At 41.8% G+C, this 17,327-nt stretch overlaps 1 protein-coding gene across 2 annotated transcripts in view; it reads left to right on the top strand.

The window, feature by feature from the left end:
* The window catches only part of RFTN2 (raftlin family member 2), an 84,131-nt gene extending 72,371 nt beyond the window's left edge, over window positions 1-11,760 (top strand). For both annotated transcript variants that reach the window (XM_066344874.1, XM_066344875.1), the window contains exon 9: window positions 10,303-11,760. In XM_066344874.1, the coding sequence (XP_066200971.1) occupies window positions 10,303-10,575 (273 nt within the window). In that variant the 3' untranslated portion in view covers window positions 10,576-11,760. The remainder of the gene's footprint in view (window positions 1-10,302) is intronic.
* Window positions 11,761-17,327: the final 5,567 nt, after the last annotated feature.

The following is a 17,327-nucleotide window of genomic DNA, read 5'->3' as shown; positions in this document are numbered from 1 at the left end:
CAGTTGGTGGAAATTGCAAGTATTGCTCTAGGATTGTCAGTAAGTTTTCATGAAAATGATAAATGTCATGGGCTGGTAGAAAACTGATCTAGAGTTTGACCCTTGAAAAAGAGTTTCTTTCTACTGAGACTAATGTCTTGATGTATAAGGCTTCCATATTCAGTTGCACTCAACCTAGAACAGCACTTTCATATTAAAGAAATCCATTTCATGCTTTTGTTATGGAGAGGGAATTAAGAATTTTATTTTTTTTATTTTTATTTTTGTATTTTTCTGAAGCTGGAAACGGGGAGGCAGTCAGACAGAATCCCGCATGCGCCCCACCGGGATCCACCCGGCACGCCCACCAGGGGGCGATGTTCTTCTGCCCATCTGGGGCGTCGCTCTGTTGCGACCAGAGCCACTCTAGCGCCTGGGGCAGAGGCCAAGGAGCCATCCCCAGCGCCCGGGCCATCTTTGCTCCAATGGAGCCTTCGGCTGTGGGAGGGGAAGAGAGAGACAGAGAGGAAGGAGAGGGGGAGGGGTGGAGAAGCAGGTGGGCGCCTCTCCTGTGTGCCCTGGCCGGGAATCGAACCTGGGACTTCCGCACGCCAGGCCGACGCTCTACCACTGAGCAAACCAGCCAGGGCCTGAGAATTTTATAATGAAGTATACTGTTGGAATATTTTCCCTCTGACGTATCAAGACCTTTGTTTTTGGAATTTGTTTTATATTTCATAGATATGTTATATGCAATATTCTAGGTAGCTTGAGAATACATTAAACATGGAGAATGTCAATTCAGAATATTTATGCTACCACTTACTTCTAAATTTTCTATAAAGTATTGAAAGATAGTTTGTTTTAATAAAATTCGAAAACTTTTAGAAAAGAAAACAGGAGAAAAATATTCATGAAGTGGGGCTAGGCAAACAGTTTTTAGACATGTGAAACCAAAAGCATAATTATAAAAAAAATTGATGTTAGATTTTATCAAAATTAGCAAGTTTTGTTCTGCTATAACACTAAGAATATGAAAAGACAAGTTACATACTGGAAGAAAAGAACTTGAAAATCACACGTATGACAAAGGACTTCTATCCAGACTGAATCAAGTACTCTGAAAACTCAACAATAAGAAAACAAGCAATCCAGTCAAAAACTGTTAAAAATGCCTGGTCTGTGGTGGTGCAGTGGACAGCAGTGACCTGGAACACCGAGATCGCTGGTTTGAATACCTGGGCTTCCCCTGTCAGGGTACATACAAAAAGCAACAAATGGACATCTAGAGTGAAGAAACTCTTCTCATAACCCTCCTCCTCTCTCTGTAAAATCAATAAATTTTTAAAAATGTTTTAAATGTTAACACTTGGGTGCCTCATCAATGAGGTTATGTAGATAAATGAACACATAAAAAGATACATAAATCATTAGCTATCAGGGAAAGGCAAATGAAAACCATGATGAGACACTACCATACACCTGTTAGAATGACTAAAAAATACAGACAATACAAAGAACTGACAAGGATGAGGACCAATTGGAATTCTCATACACTGCTGATAGGAATGCAAAGTGGTATAGCCACTCTGGAAAAGTTTGGTAGCTTCTTACAAGATTAAACATACACTTACCATGTGATCCAGCAATTCACTCTTGGGTGCTAAGAATAAAAACTTGAATTCACCAAAAAATCTATACATAAAACTGTTTACAGTAGGTTCATTCATAATCTCCAAGAACCAGGAAGAATCCAGATGTCTTCCATAGGTGAATGAATAAACAGCTGTGCTGAATCCATACAATAAAATACTACTCAGGAAAAGGGATGGGACTGCTAATCCACACAATAACTTGGATTAATTTCAAAGCCATCCTGATCAAAAGAAGTGAGTGTTAAAATGTTAGACTGCACTATTCCATTTATAGGATATTCTCAAAAAGACAGGACTGTAGCGTGGAGAACAGGTTAGTGGTTGCCAGGGATTAGGTGTTTGGGGAAGGTTTGAAGGAAAAAATGGAGCTGTTGTTCTGTATCCTGATTGTGATTACACAAATCTATACACATGTGCTAACATTCATAGAACTATAAATTTTACTTATGATAATTTAAAGATTAAATTTAAAAGATTGGTGCCTGACCAGGCGGTAGCGCAGTGGATAGCGCATCGGACTGGGATGCCAAGGACCCAGGTTCGAGACCCCGAGGTCGCCAGCTTGAGCGTGGGCTCATCTGGTTTGAGCAAAAAGCTCACTAGCTTGGACCCAAGGTCCCTGGCTCAAGCGAGAAGGTCCCTGGCTCAAGCGAGGAGTTACTCGGTCTGCTGAAGGCCCGTGGTCAAGGCACATATGAGAAAGCAATCAATGAACAACTAAGGTGTCGCAATGCGCAACGAAAAACTAATGATTGATGCTTCTCATCTCTCCATTCCTGTCTGTCTGTTCCTGTCTATCCCTCTCTCTGACTCTCTCTGTCTCTATAAAAAATAAAAAATAAAAATAAAAGATTGTTTGCTTTATGCCACATAGATGAAATTTTTTTATCTTTGTTCTTCAGTAAATACTGTTTTTGAGGAATGAAATTCTTATGAAGTGTGATGAGGTTGTTAACCTCCCCCCTTTCCTCTACATGAGGCTGTGTAGTGTAATAAAGAAAAGTTCTTTTTATTTTGCTATTTCTTTTATCTATTTTTCTTCACTTCGGAGAGAGGCCTCTAAATGGGTTCAAGGAAGTGAGAGCTATGCTGAGTAGGGTAAGAGACTCTGACCCTGATTTTCCCTCCATCTGTTAAATGTTCTTCACAGTTTTTCTTCCAAGATCTCCTTTCTTAAGTTCCTTTCTTTTGAAGACTCAAATAAAATTCATCGGATTTTTTATTACCTAAAGGTCTCCATTTCAGTTCAGTTCTTCAGCCTACTGCCCTTTGAATCAAAAGGCCATTTAAAAGTATTTAGTTTCAACTAACTTGGAGTAGGGTTCTCGGTGTGCGTGTGTGCGCAGCATGCGTGCGCAGTGTCTGCCGCATTCTCCCAGCCTCCGTGTCCTCATCTGTAAAATATGGACAACATTAGTATGGACCATGGGTTGTAAGGAGCATTCAGTTAGAAAACATGTGGAGGGCTCAGCACAAAGCCTCTTCATATGTTGCTTTTGCTTACTTAGGAATGCTTGCTTTCAATACTAAGTGATTAAACACAATTAACTCTGGAGAAACTGAAGAAAAATCCAGAAACTCCTAATAATCCTCTATTTTTTCCAGCTAAAAATTACCTTCAGTTAGAATGTAAGAATGTAGTGTATGTTAATGTTTTATGATGTTCTAAAATGCATATATATATATATATATATATATATATATATATATATATATCAAATATGGCAAGCTATTAACAAGTGTTAAATTAGGTGGTAGGTATATGGGTAGTCATTGTACTATCCTTTAAACTCCTTATACTTAAAGTTTCATAATTGAAGCCTGACCAGGAGGTGGCGCAGTGAATGGAGCGATGGCCTGGGATGCTGAGGACCCAGGTTCGAAACCCCGAGGTCACCAGCTTGAGTGTAGGATCATAGACATGACCCCATGGTCACTGGCTTGAAGCCCAAGGTCGCTAGCTTGAGCAAGGAGTCACTGGCTTGGCTGCAGCCCCCTGGTAAAGGCACTTATGAGAAAGAAATCAATGAACAACTAAGGTGCCACACTATGAATTGATGCTTCTCATCTCTCTCCCTTCCTGTCTGTCCCTGAATGACTGTCTGTCTCTCTCTTGCTTAAAAAAAGTTTCATAATTGTAAAGTTGGGAGAAATTAGGCTGAAAAGTGTTAGTTACCAACAACTTTTTTCAGTTAGTTATGAATTGGTCACTAGTTACTAAGATGCTATACCAAAAGATCAATATAGAATGATTTAAATACAATACAAGGTTCTCTCTCCTGTAATAGTCTAAAGATGGACAGGCACGCGAGGGTACAGCATGGCTCTGTGTCACGACCGGCCAGCTCTGCCACCCTCGACATTTGGCTTCTGCCTCTGGACCCAGGGCTGCTGCCACGGTTGTTGCTATGTCCAGCCAGCAAGAAGTAGTCATGAAGAATTCCAGGCATGCTTCTATGGCTCTGACCCCGAGTCACAGACATATTTCTTCTCATATCCCATTGGTCTAAGCTTATTTATATCACCACAAGCATGTGCAAGGAGGCTGGGAAATGCAATCTGGCCGACCGTGAGCTGGTACTGCAGTCAAATACCACTTGCTCAGCTAAAAATTGCAAGGTGTTGGGGGTGGGAGGATTTCTGTTATTAAAAGAATTAGGAAGAATAGATGCTGGGAGACTGTGGTTTAATTTTAATGGTTCCAATTTTTCTTCTTTAGTTTTTCATTCAAATGATTTTGTCTTTAAAATGTATCTCAAAATGATTAAGTTCAAGAGGTAAAGAGTTCTTGGATACACCTGTTGAATTATTTCTCTACTGCAAAGCTAGAAGTGAAGGAGCAGCAGCCAGAGAAATGTTCTGAATTACATCTTTTCCAGGGTGACTAAAACAAAATTTTATGAACACTAAAAAATATTTTATATACACATTAACTTCTTTCTTTACCTTACTGTAAGACAGTTATTTATCAAACTCCATTCTTACTCTTTTAGTCACTTGAAGTTCATTTGAAATCACTTGAAAATCACAAGGGTCACATTTCCTTCATTAGCTGTTAGTATCCTGGAGTGAAGTCCCGATGAGGTTAAATCAGGTGAAGGTGTAGATGGAGGATGTCAGGTCTCTCGAGGAGCAGCATGTAAAAATGAAGAGGCAAGCGTTTTGCTTTTCTCATTAACGAAGTTCTTCATCTAGGATGCACCTCCCACTCAAAGCAGCTAGGCTTTTCCTGCTGTGGGCACACTACCAAGAGCGGTCGCTGCCGCCACAGGGCAAGTGCAGGCTACCCATGTTTGTTTCCACACTGCATACTGGTGTGCCTTGGGGGGTCAGAAATCCTGCTCAGATTAGCCTGTGTATATAAGGGAATGTTGGCTTTTAAATAGAAAGGATACTGGCATAGCTCATATATCAACAACAACAACAAAAAAAAAAAAAAAAAGGAAAGGAAAGAAGCTCCAAGGACCAAAGCCTCGGGTATAGCAAGAGCAGAGATTTGCCGATGCCAGAATGCTCCTGCTCATTTGCCTCAGTTTGTGTGTGTGTGTGTGTGTGTGTGTGTGTGTGTGTGTCACTTTTTTTTTATTTTTTATAAAAACAAGCACTTCTTTATGCCCTAGTCAGCATGCCATCCCAGGGAAGGATTCTGGTGGGATCTGATTGGGTCACGTGCCCACACTGCAGCAGAGAAGAAGGTAGATAGGAAAGCTCGCTGAAACTGTGCACACCTTCTCCTCTCCCAGGCTAGAATGATTCTGACATCCCCAAGCTGGGATGACCCAAGAACATATCCTGTGAGCAGACAGCAGTGGTGAGTCTCTGTAGATTGTGAAACCTCTACCTTCCATGTGGTGCTAGAGCCTCTTAGGCTGGCAGCTGCTTCCTAACCTCCCCCAAGCCCGAGGCACATGGGGAAGAGAAATCTTGAATAGCTACTCCATTTTTCTATTGTTTTATAAACCGTATTAATTTTTTTAGCTACTACACTATTATTTTATTATCCTAGTGTGCCTCCAGAAAAGTTGTGACAATTTTCATGACAGAGAGCATCTCCTGAGTTAAGACATGGATAGGACAGGATGGAAAGCTGGCTTCTTGGCGTGGGTCTTCTTCTGACACACAGATGATTCTTGCTGAGTCCCATAAAGCATATCTTTTTAGCTACTCTTTCCCTCTGTACATTATAGCACTGTCCAAGACAATGCAATGTCTTATGATTGCTGGTATAATTCTGACTCTGTTCTCCTGTTTTTGTTTTTAAGACACTGACAGCAAATGAAAGGCACTGAGTCTCATGTATTTAAAACAGGTCACCCATTTTTAGTAAATGAGATTCTCAGCAGTTGATATATTTTATCAAGGCTGACATTACATCTGCATCCAAGTTCTGGTATAATTTCCCCCAACTTTATAGTGAAAATTCAGAAGAAAGTAAGAAGCTGCCTGACCAGACAATGGCGCAGTGGATAGAGCATCAGCCTAGGACACTGAGGACCCAGGTTTGAAACCCCAAGATCACCAGCTTGAGTGCAGGATCACCAGCTTGAGCGTGGATCATAGACATGACCCCATGGTCGCTGGCTTGAGCAGAGTCCCTGGCTCCTATCAAGCCCCCTGATCAAGGCATGTATTAGAATGCAATCGATGAACAACTAAGGTGCTGAGCTGATGCTTCTCATCTCTCTCCCTTCCTGTCTATCCCTGTCTCTCTCTCTCTCTCTTGCTAAAAAAAGAAAGAAGCTATAAAAACAAGCCTGGCATTGTAGCATGGAAAATCTCTATTGACATAAAAAAAATATTTAAAATATACTGCTAAGTGGAAAAGTGAGCTCCACACACCTACGTGTGGGCATGGAAGTGCATGCATATTCAATATTTAGAGAAGAAAACACTAAAATACACCAATTGTAACAGTAATATCTCTGCAAAATGGGACTGTGGGTGGATTTTGCTTTTTCTTTGTTTTTGCCAGGTTTTCTACACTGAACTTGTATTTTGTAATTGAGGGAAATTTTCATTTGGGAACACACACATCTTTGACCACAAATCTACCCATATTTTTTGCAGATGTAGGGATTATAAATGTGAAAAGAGTAAAGTGAGACACTCAGACTCCAGTTCGAGGTCAGCCTTTCCCATCTTCTCTCTGGGCCTGGGCCCTACTACTGTAGAACAAGCAGATAGGTAGACAGTCTCCTAAAACTGGTCAGGCTTCAGACGCCGGCACTCTAAGTTATAAGAAAACTGCTCTCTGATTTGTTGGAAAAGCTATTATTTCATGCGGAGTGAGGGTGGAGTAGGGGAGGCATTATCATTGCTGAAGATGTATTTGTTAAGAATCACATGGCAAAAAAGAAGTGTTCTGAAATCTTTTTTAAAGTTACCATGTTAGGTATATGTCATCTTCTAATTTTTGACATTTGATGGCTGTTTGCTTAATACTTGTCTATGAACAAAATAAACTAACAAATAAAATATGAACAGACACAGATACAGAGAACAGACTGACAGCTGTCAGAGGGGAGGAGGGTTGGGGCTGCGTGAAAAAGGTGAAGGGATTAAGCAAAAAACCCCACAAAAAGTCTCAGACGCAGACAGCAGTATGGAGATTACAGGAGGGAAGAGCGGTGGGGGGAGTGGAAGGGAGTTCAGGGGGTCAGTGGTGGTGAAATTGGGCACACTTGACTCAGGGGTGGTGAACATACAATACAATATGCAGAGGATGTATGATAGAATTGTACACCTGAAACCTACATAGTTTTATTGACCAATGTCGCCATAATACATTCAATAAATAAATTTAAAAGTGCTTATCTAAAAGTGGATTATTTTCCTGGCCGGATAGCTCAGTTGGTTGGAGCATCATCCTAAAGCACGGAGGTTGCCAGTTCCATCTCCAGGCAGGGCGCATACAAGAACGGCTGGATTTTCTTGTCTCTCTTTCTCTTCCCTTCTTGCTGAAATCAATAAATCTAAAACTATTTTTTTAAAAAGTGAATTACTATGAATATCTTATTATTTGAATAATACCCAATTTTTTCTAAGGAAACTCTCATTGAGGACGTGAGAGCGGGCCTCTGTTGGCTAGGAAGGTATTGCAGTTTACCTTTGGCCCTGGTGCCGGTGAGGGAGGAAAGACCCTGGCAGCCCAGTGCTCCCAGGCACTCTGCGCTCCCATTTCCATTCAGTCAGCACTGAGAGGTCATTCGAGAGTGAACGCATTCTTTATGCATGTGGGGAAGGAGCCAGCAGCCAGGCTGGGGAAAGGAGCCCAGGCAGGCAGGACCCATCAGCGCGGCCTACCGCCCGAAGACCGAGTCCTCCCTGGCCAGCGTCCCCACGCCAGGAGAACATGCTATTCTCAAACCCTGTGTCCTGTGTAAATCTGCCAGGTTCCACTCCTTCTATGAGATCCAATACATTTGGTGAATGAGAATAAAAAGGAAAAGGATTTGAGACCTGATCTTTTCATTTGTTTAATGCAATGGTAGTCAACCTGGTCCCTACCGCCCACTAGTGGGCGTTCCAGCTTTCACGGTGGGCGGTAGCAGAGCAACCAAAGTATAAATAAAAGGATAGATTTAACTATAATAAGTTGTTTTATAAAGATTTATTCTGCCAAACTTAGCGAAAATCTGACATAAAGTACTTGGTAGTTATTATTATATGCTTTAACTTGCTGTAACGCTGCTTTATAAATTTTATAAAGTTACTTCCCTACTTTATAAATCACCATTACTGTGGAACCAGTGGGAGGTTAGAAAATTTTACTACTAACAGAGATACAGAAGTGGGCGGTAGGTATAAAAAGGTTGACTACCCCTGGTTTAATGCAAAGGCACTGATGGAAAATGTTACCGCCAAGCTACGTCTGATTTGGGGTCCACGAAGCTGGGCCTCTGTTGAAGCAGGATCCACTGTAGACCTATTGCCTTAAACTTGCCCAGCGACTTGAGGAACTCACCACAAAAAGGATGAGCTGCCAACACACACCTGTGACTGTAGCCTGCTGACGGCTGCATCTTCCTGGACAAACCATGGTAGAAACAGAGATTCCATCCCACAAGAGCCCACAGAATCCAATTTAATAAAGCGGTTTGCTTTATATATTTGTCTTGAAAACCAGTAGAAAATACTTTTGTATTTTATACACTACAGTTCAACAAACCATTGGGTTAGCAAACTTTTGTAAGACTAGCCTGGGCATCTGATTTCTATGGGGGGTTTTTCCCAAAGAATTTTATAATTTTAGCTCCTACATTTAGAAAAATGTAATTCTAGTTCCCAAATAACATATAAATGAACTTTCTACAAACAAATTCTTTGTAAACTGGAAATTACTGTGATTTTAAAAATTTATCACTTTTATCTTTTTAAAATTTATCTTTATCTTTTTTATTTACCTCTTTTTTTTTTTTTTTGCCTAAGAATATATGATCATATTCTAATGTAGGTCATATTACCAGTGTTAAAGTAGCCCTTGTAAGGAAGTCAGATCAGGAGTCTGACTCCCACATTTTGAGCAGCTAGTTCTCTCCCTGGGCTTTCCTTTTATTAACTTAGAGATCTTATTCTGACTTACGTCGCCTTGGCAGAGACCCTGTCCTCCTCTTTAATCTGAACTGCACCAAGAACACTGTCAGCCCTCAGTAAATATTTCATAGCAAAAACATCCACAGCTTATCAGACAGTGCAGAATGAGCTAGTCCAGTTGCTGAGCACGGCCCAACTCATGTCACTAAGAAGCAGTCTGTGGCAGGATAAGGGGAGGCATCCACTTGACCTAAGAAGAAGCTCCAGGTATAAACTCAGTCTGAATTATCTGTGACTTTTCTGTGCAGCCTATTCTTTTTTTTTTCCTTTTTTTGTATTTTTCTGAAGTTGGAAACAGGGAGGCAGTCAGACAGACTCCCGCATGCGCCCGACCGGGATCCACCCGGCACGCCCACCAGGGGGCGACGCTCTGCCCACCAGGGGGCGATGCTCTGCCCATCTGGGGCGTTGCTCTGTTGCAACCAGGACCATTCTAGCACCTGAGGCAGAGGCCACAGAGCCATCCCCAGCGCCCGGGCCAACTTTGCTCCAATGGAGTCTTGGTTGCTGGAGGGGAAGAGAAAGAGAGGAAGGAGAGGGGGAGGGGTGGAGAAGCAGATGGGCGCTTCTCCTGTGTGCCCTGGCCGGGAATCAAACCCGGGACTCTTGCATGCCAGGCCGACGCTCTACCACTGAGCCAACTGGCCAGGGCTGCAGCCTATTCTTAAGTGAAATGGGTGTGAGGTGGCCACTGGAAGACCTTTTCTGTTGTTAGATTCGAATTAACACCAAGAAAAAAAATGGAACCCTTAATGTATTTCCAGCCTGCTTTGTTCCACAACACATTTCTCTCCTCAGAGGTGCCATTGAGGGCCTAGACATGTGCACAGCCAACCTGCCAGTGAAGACAATAACGTGCCAGGAGGCTACAAAGGGTTGTAAAACAGAGAGAGGGGCCTCATTTCCATTGGCAGGGGGTGGAAAGTGAAGAGGTCTGAGCTGGTCCTTGACATGAACAGGACTTTGAAGAGAAGCAGGGACAGGATATTCCAGGCAGAGTACAGCATGTGCTACATCAGAGGGACAGGAGAGCAGCTGTCTTTTTAACTCCTGGTTGCCAATCTGTGTGTTTCAGAGGAAAGGCAGCCGGCATATCAAAGGTGAAGACAGGAACAAAGTCACCAGTAGGAGCATTGGGTTGGACACAGCCGCGTCACAGCCCCCTGAGAACAGAGAGCCCCCCGAGGAAGGCCTCCTCTCTCCTTCTAGGGAGTGCTGGGTGAAGGAGAAGAGGCCGCCCCACTACAGCAGCTTCTCGGGCTTCAGCAGCAGCGACAGCGTCCTGCGGGAATTAGACGACGGACAGTTTGACCAGGAAGATGGAGTGACTCAGGTCACCTGTATGTGAGCAATGAAGTAAAGCAACAGGCAGCCTGGACACGATTATTAAAACAACTGCCCCCTGACGTTATTGTATTACTTTATCTGCATTTATGTAATAGGAATTTTTCCAGGTTCAGGCTTTCTTCTAATCTCCATAAACTTTGGCTCAACCTCCAGGCAAGGAAGAATAACCAACATATTCGTACATTTAGAATCATGTTTACACTTCTCTCAAATGAAAATCTCTGTTTAAACAGATGTCTCCTTAGGTTTTAACTGATAATCTACTTCATTTTCTCATGAATGTACAAGGTATACTTTTCTTATGATCCCTGGTAAGAAGACTAAATAGCTCAACCAGTATTATACCTAATTAGAAAGTTCTCAGGAAGTTAAGAGTCTTACATAAACTGAAAAATAATGGCTCCCTTTCTCTCTCTCTCTCTCTCTGGCACACATGCATAAACATATACAGGGCTAATTAATGAAATACCTATTTCCTGAATATAACAATGAATCCAACTTTTGTATTTAACCATGGTGTGTACATACAAAGCAAACCCCTATTTGTTAAAATATTATTGGAAAAAAAATCCTTTTTTTTGTCTTTGCTTTTAAAGGGTCACCATGTTACCAATCCTGTACTGATTCATTGAGGTTTAACATTGTTGTTTCTAATAGCCTAGAATAGAGCGAAGCAGCATCCCTTACCATTCAGTATGGAAAGAACCCAATCTCAACAGTCAAAAATCTTAGTAGACAGAGTCTTATTTCTTTTATATTGCAAATAGTATGAAAAGGGAAAACCTCAACTGTGAATGGAAACTGAACCCTTTTACATCTGTCTAGAGTTGAACTATGCTTTTATTTTGATGGCTAAATCACGAGGAAGCTGGAAACCCAGAATTCTCCATCCTACAGGCGTAGAAATGTGCCCCTAACACACGTGCTGGGTCTAGTGACCTGGCTGTCCCATGTCTGTTTTGTGTTCTGCTAAGACGGTGCCTTTGCCTTGTTCAGAGTTTAACAGATAAAGATTAAAATTCTACAAAATAGAGAATTTTCATTTATCTATGAAACACTTCCTTTGAAATGTGGGAACCTTCAAGTGAACTACAATTGACTTTGCCATTGATGAACTCAACATATTTTTTATTAGCATTGATGTTGACATTATAAGGTCACTTGAATAATAAAATGTCATTTGTTATTGGGCTATTGTTTTATTGAACATAAAGGTTTGTAATGTTTTATACACTTATGTATTATGTGTTATAGAATATCTTATGTAATTTAACTAGGTCGATGAATTGTGGATAAGGTTAACATGGTGTTCTTCCCCTTCTACCATGCTGAATGAAGTCTTACCCTTATAAGTACAAAGGAACTTAAGAATATTCTGCTCAGAATTATTCTGTGGAAATAGCTAACAACATTTGTAGAAATGTCTTTGTTTTGATTTTTAGATGACCCTAACTAAGTTCCATATTCAAGAGTTGGTGAATTTTTTGTAGAAATAAGCATTACTTCTAGAGCTTACTAAATGCATGGGTTATGAAAAGAAAAGGCACTCAGAAAAGCCAGACAGCTTTTCCCTATGCCACAGAAGGCAGGGACCCCGCGCCATTCTGTCAGCACAGAGGGGAGCAGAAGTACTAAAATCAGACAGATGCTTATATTTGACTAAAGGAAAACTGAAGACTATAGCAATCACTTTTCATTTTTAAAAATTTGTGTCAGCTTACTTTCTTTTTAGTTTGCTTTTAATCTGTTATTTTTTATTTAAAAACTTTTTATTAAACTACCCAGTCATATCCTCCAAACCTATTTCATAAGCATTTATTCCGATACTTATCCTCAAGTTACATGGCAAATTTGTTTTATAGTGAATAAATAATGACCGAGTGGTTTTAGAGTACTCTAAAACTTTATAAATAAATAAATATATGTAAATTTTAGTATGTTTTTTTTTAAGTAACAAACCTTGGACTCTGTATGCCTAAGGAGTCAAATGTGACCGACTAACCTTATCATTATCTGCCAGTTGTACATTCAGTTCTTTTCATAATACTATTAATTCCCTAGGGGCTCTGCCACATGAATTTATAGTACCTATAAGTTAGGATGAAAAGATTCAAGATCACAGATGTGGGCGTGAAGTTCTGCCATTCCCCTTAGTGCAGTAACTCTTCTGTCCGAGGTTTCAGTAACCCCTTGCTAGTTCCACTCCGTTTGGATTAAAGTGTTCCCCTGTTATCTTTCATGGACATTAACACCTAATCACCAGAGAAATCAACACTGAGCTAAGGACCAGCTCTACCGAGGTCACTACAGTTCTCTTCATGAGAGAGAAATGCAGTCACTGTCTTTAAGAGACTCTAGGGCTCTCAGGAGTCTTCAGACACCCACACCAGCAGGAGGCATTAGAAATTACCCAATCTGACCAGAAAGAGAATAGACTAAAAACAAACAAAAAAGAACCTCAGAACATTAGACTATAACAAAATAACAAAAGTATATATTTATGTCATCCCTGTTCTGGTGGAAGCAATGGAGAGAATGGGACTGAAGAAGTATTTGTCTATGAGAGTGGGGCGAGGCCGGCGGCTGCCCTCTGACCCGCTCGGCCACTCTGACAGAGCACCAGACTGGGCGGCCCATAGACAAGGGAAATCTGTTTCCAGCTCTGAGGCTGCAAGTCCCAGATCACGGCATGCGCAGATCCAGTCTTTGCTGGGAGCCTCCCTGGCTCACAGATGGCCGTCTTCTCAACATCACTTCACATGAGAGAAGGGACAAGGGAGCTCTCAGGGGTCTCTCTTATATGGGCATGATCACAATCATGAGGCCTCCACCCTCAGGACCTAAAACCTCCCGAAGGCCTCACTTCCGAACACCGTCACATTGGGAATTAGGGTTTCAACACAGGGATTTTGGAGGGACACTTTTAGTACACTGCTCACAAATATCAGGGGATATTTCATCACTTCACAGTCATTTTGAAATACCCCCTAACTTTTGTGAGCAGTACATAGAGCAACTATAGAGATGCATGGGGAATCTCTGGGGTGGCAGAAACCTTTCTGTCTTTATTTGGTAAAAAATAACACAAAATCAAAGCTAATTGAACTGTACAATTAAGATAGGTTCATCTTACGATATATAAATTGTGTGATAATAGAAGAACTATTTATCAGCGAATTCGCAGAACTGGTGGGAGAACCAAGCTCAATGCTAAGCCAGCAGGAACAAGGTGCACACCCACGTGACAGCGCAAGCCCGCTGTGTGGGGACCGAGCCCGGCCACCAGGAACCCACCTTTCCAAGGCACAGCTGCGGCGGTTTGTGGGACCTCACACCCTCCACAACCCAAACGCTTCTGCTGCCACCCTCTAAGCAAGACAGGTGCCCGTTGCTCTGCTTTCCTCCTCTCATGACCTACTTTTGAGTCAGTCTCATATGGGACCGCTTGTGCTCTAATTGGGAAAGTGTTCTGGGTCCTGCAGAACATAAAGAACATATTCCAGGCAGGCAGAACTCATTAGGCTCAAGATTCCTCAAACATAGCACACATATTTGTTTATATCACCAAGTCAAATTTTGATTGGGCCTTAACCAAGTGATCAAAGTTAACATCACCAACAATGGGACAAGCCAACATCCTGTGACTCCTGAGATGATATGCTGAGGCACATCACTTCTGGGGTATTTCGAGCAAAAACGCACAATCTGAATGTTATTATTAGAAAACATTAGACAAACCCAAACTGAGGGACATTCTATGAAACAACTAGCCTATATAGCTTCAAAAATGTCAAAATCATGAACAACAAAGAAACTATTTTACATCAAGGAACACTAAGGATCCTAGCCTGTGGTAGAAAGAGCATCAACCTGGAATGCTAAGGTCACTAGTTCGAAACCCTAGGCTTGCCCGGTTTGAGGTGCATACAGGAAGCAATCAATGAACAACTAAAGTGAAGCAACTATGAATGGTTACTTCTCGCTTCCCCACCTCTCTCCTCTCTGTAAAATCAATAAATCTTGCCTGACCAGGCGGTGGCGCAGTGGATAGAGCGTTGGACTGGGATGCGCAGAACCCAGGCTCGAGACCCCAAGGTTGCCAGCTTGAGCGCGGGCTCATCTGGTTTGAGAAGAGCTCACCAGCTTGGACCCAAGGTTGCTGGCTCGAGCAAGGGATTACTCGGTCTGCTGTAACCCCACGGTCAAGGCACATATGAGAAAGCAATCAATGAACAACTAAGGTGTCACAACGAAAAACTAATGATTTATGCTTCTCATCTCTTTCCATTCCTATCTGTCTGTCCCTATATATTCCTCTCTCTCTCTCTCTGTCTCTGTAAAAAATAAATAAATAAATAAATAAATCTTTTAAAAAAAACCAAAGCAAAACAACACAAAGGAGACATGATAACTAACTGTGACACCTGAGCCCAGATTGGATCCTAGATGGAGGGATGGGATGGCTGATGTGTGATACAAACACGACATAACCACGACTATGGACCTATGGACTGTTGACAATAACATTGTTTTATGTTGTATTAATGTTAAATTTTCTTTTTTTTTAAGCAAGGAGAAACAGACAGGAAGGAAAGAGATGAGAAGCATCCAGTCTTTGTTGTGGCACCTTAGTTGTGATTGCTTTCATATATGTGCCTTGACCAGGGACTATAGCCGAGCCAGTGACCCCTTACTCAAGCCAGTGAAATTGGGTTCAAGCCAGCGACCTTGGGCTTTAACCCAGTGATCTTTTGGCTCAAGCCAGTGACCATGGGATCATATCTATGATCCTATGCTCAAGCCGGCGACCCCATGCGCAAGCTGGATGAGCCCACATTCAAGCTGGCGACCTCAGGGTTTCAAACCCAGGTCCTCTGCATCCCAGGCTGACATTCTATCCACTGTGCCATCGCCTGGTCAGGCAATGTTAAATTTCTTGATTTAGATTACTGTACTATGCTATGCAAAAACATCCATATGAAATATACACAAAAATACTTAGGGGTTAAGGTGACTAATGCCTGCTACTCTCAAATACTTCAGAAGTGTGCGTGCACACGTCCATGTGTGAAAGGGACACAGAGAACTTGAGAAAGCAAATGGGCCGATATGTAAACAGTTGGTGAATCTGGATAAAGGGTATAGGAGAGTTATTTTTACTCTTGCAATCTCTAAATTCGAAATTGTATCAAATAAAAGGCTTAAAAAAAAAAAGAAGGTACCAGTCAGCCAGAAAACATGACATATTTACTACAAATAGCAGTGACTGTCTATCAGTTTGCTATAAAGGTCCTGGGTTTCCTAGGGACTGACACCCGGTATCATGGCTAGATACAGCTTGTCCTCTCCACCAGTTTAGCTAAAGATCCTGCTTATTCTACCAGGATCCTGAGAGCATGTTAAAAGGACACTTGAAGATACTTAAAATGCTATAAAATACGAAAGATGACAAGTCCTAAAGGAAAAAAGGAGACTAGAACTATTGAGCAGCTAGTATTTACCAGACATTAGAGCAGGTGCTTTCAAATATGCTGTCTCATTCCCACAGAAATCACCTAAATGTGGGTTTATTCCAGTTCACAGATGAGAAAACAGAGACGTGGAAAGTTTAAGTAATTGCTCAATTTTTTCTTCTTCTTTTCCAAGTGAGCGGAGGGGAGATAGACTCCGGCATGTGCCCTGACCAGGATCCAACAGGCAATACCCGTCTGGGGCTGATGCTCTGCCCATTTGGGGCCATGCTCGCAACCTAATATCAACACTAGAGGCAGAGGCTCCACGGAGCCATCCTCTCCTGGGCCAATGCGCTCAAACCAACCAAGCCATGGCTGGGGGGGGGGGGGGGGGGGGGGAGCAGGAGAGGTAGAGAAGCAGGTGTTCGCTTCTCCTGTATGCGCTGACAAAGAATCAAACCTGGACACCCACACTGGGCCAAAGCTCTACCACTGAGCCAACCAACCGGTCAGGGCCGAGAACTTTTAACTTCCTTCACCTATTGAGTCATTTCCCTGCAAAACATTAATTGCTTAAAAAATAAGTTCCAAAGGGTGCACTAAGACATAAAAGGTTAATGAAGCAAAACATGAAGAAGTGACAATCAAGTTATTATTTTCTCATCAAAAAGAGAATCACTAAATAAAACAGGAATCAGAAAACGTGCCTGCACGGAAAGGAAGTTTGAATCCACCATACGGGTTTCCGCAGTGTTCACTGTGCCCTCCTAACCACCGCTGCCGAGCCAGCAGCAGTACCGGCTCCCTGGGGTGGGCTGGCCAGGAACCACCCAAATGGACATCTGAGGGATCTGAAGTCTAAAGTAAGAATTTCTTTTGTTGGTTATGCAAAAAAGTAAAATGAAATACTAAAAACATTCATTTAATCTTCTTTGTGTCTTAATGGGCACACTAATCCTCACAAAGTTGTTTTCAACACATTAAAGTTTCAAAAAGAGAACCACTCACATCACTGTAATAGATGTGCTAAGGAAAATGACTTTTTATTTCTTACAGCAAGAGAAGAGCATGTCTTTAATTTCAACGATTTATATAAAACTGAAACACACCAAATTTGGATATTTTATTTACATCTCCTTTTTCTTTCCCAGACTAGTGGCATTATAGTTTATACCACACACAAAAAAAGTGGGTTTTAACATTTCAACATTTTTTCTGTAAACATTAGTTCCTTAACCACATGTCATTCCTTTGGATGTTCTTCTGGGAAACCATGTGTTTCAAGATTTTTTTCCTTTTG

The sequence above is a fragment of the Saccopteryx leptura genome, chromosome 7 (genome assembly GCF_036850995.1).
Source record: "Saccopteryx leptura isolate mSacLep1 chromosome 7, mSacLep1_pri_phased_curated, whole genome shotgun sequence".
NCBI lineage: Eukaryota > Metazoa > Chordata > Mammalia > Chiroptera > Emballonuridae > Saccopteryx > Saccopteryx leptura.
The sequence above is the reverse complement of the archived record's forward strand: the minus strand, read 5'-3'. Positions and strand labels throughout refer to the sequence as shown.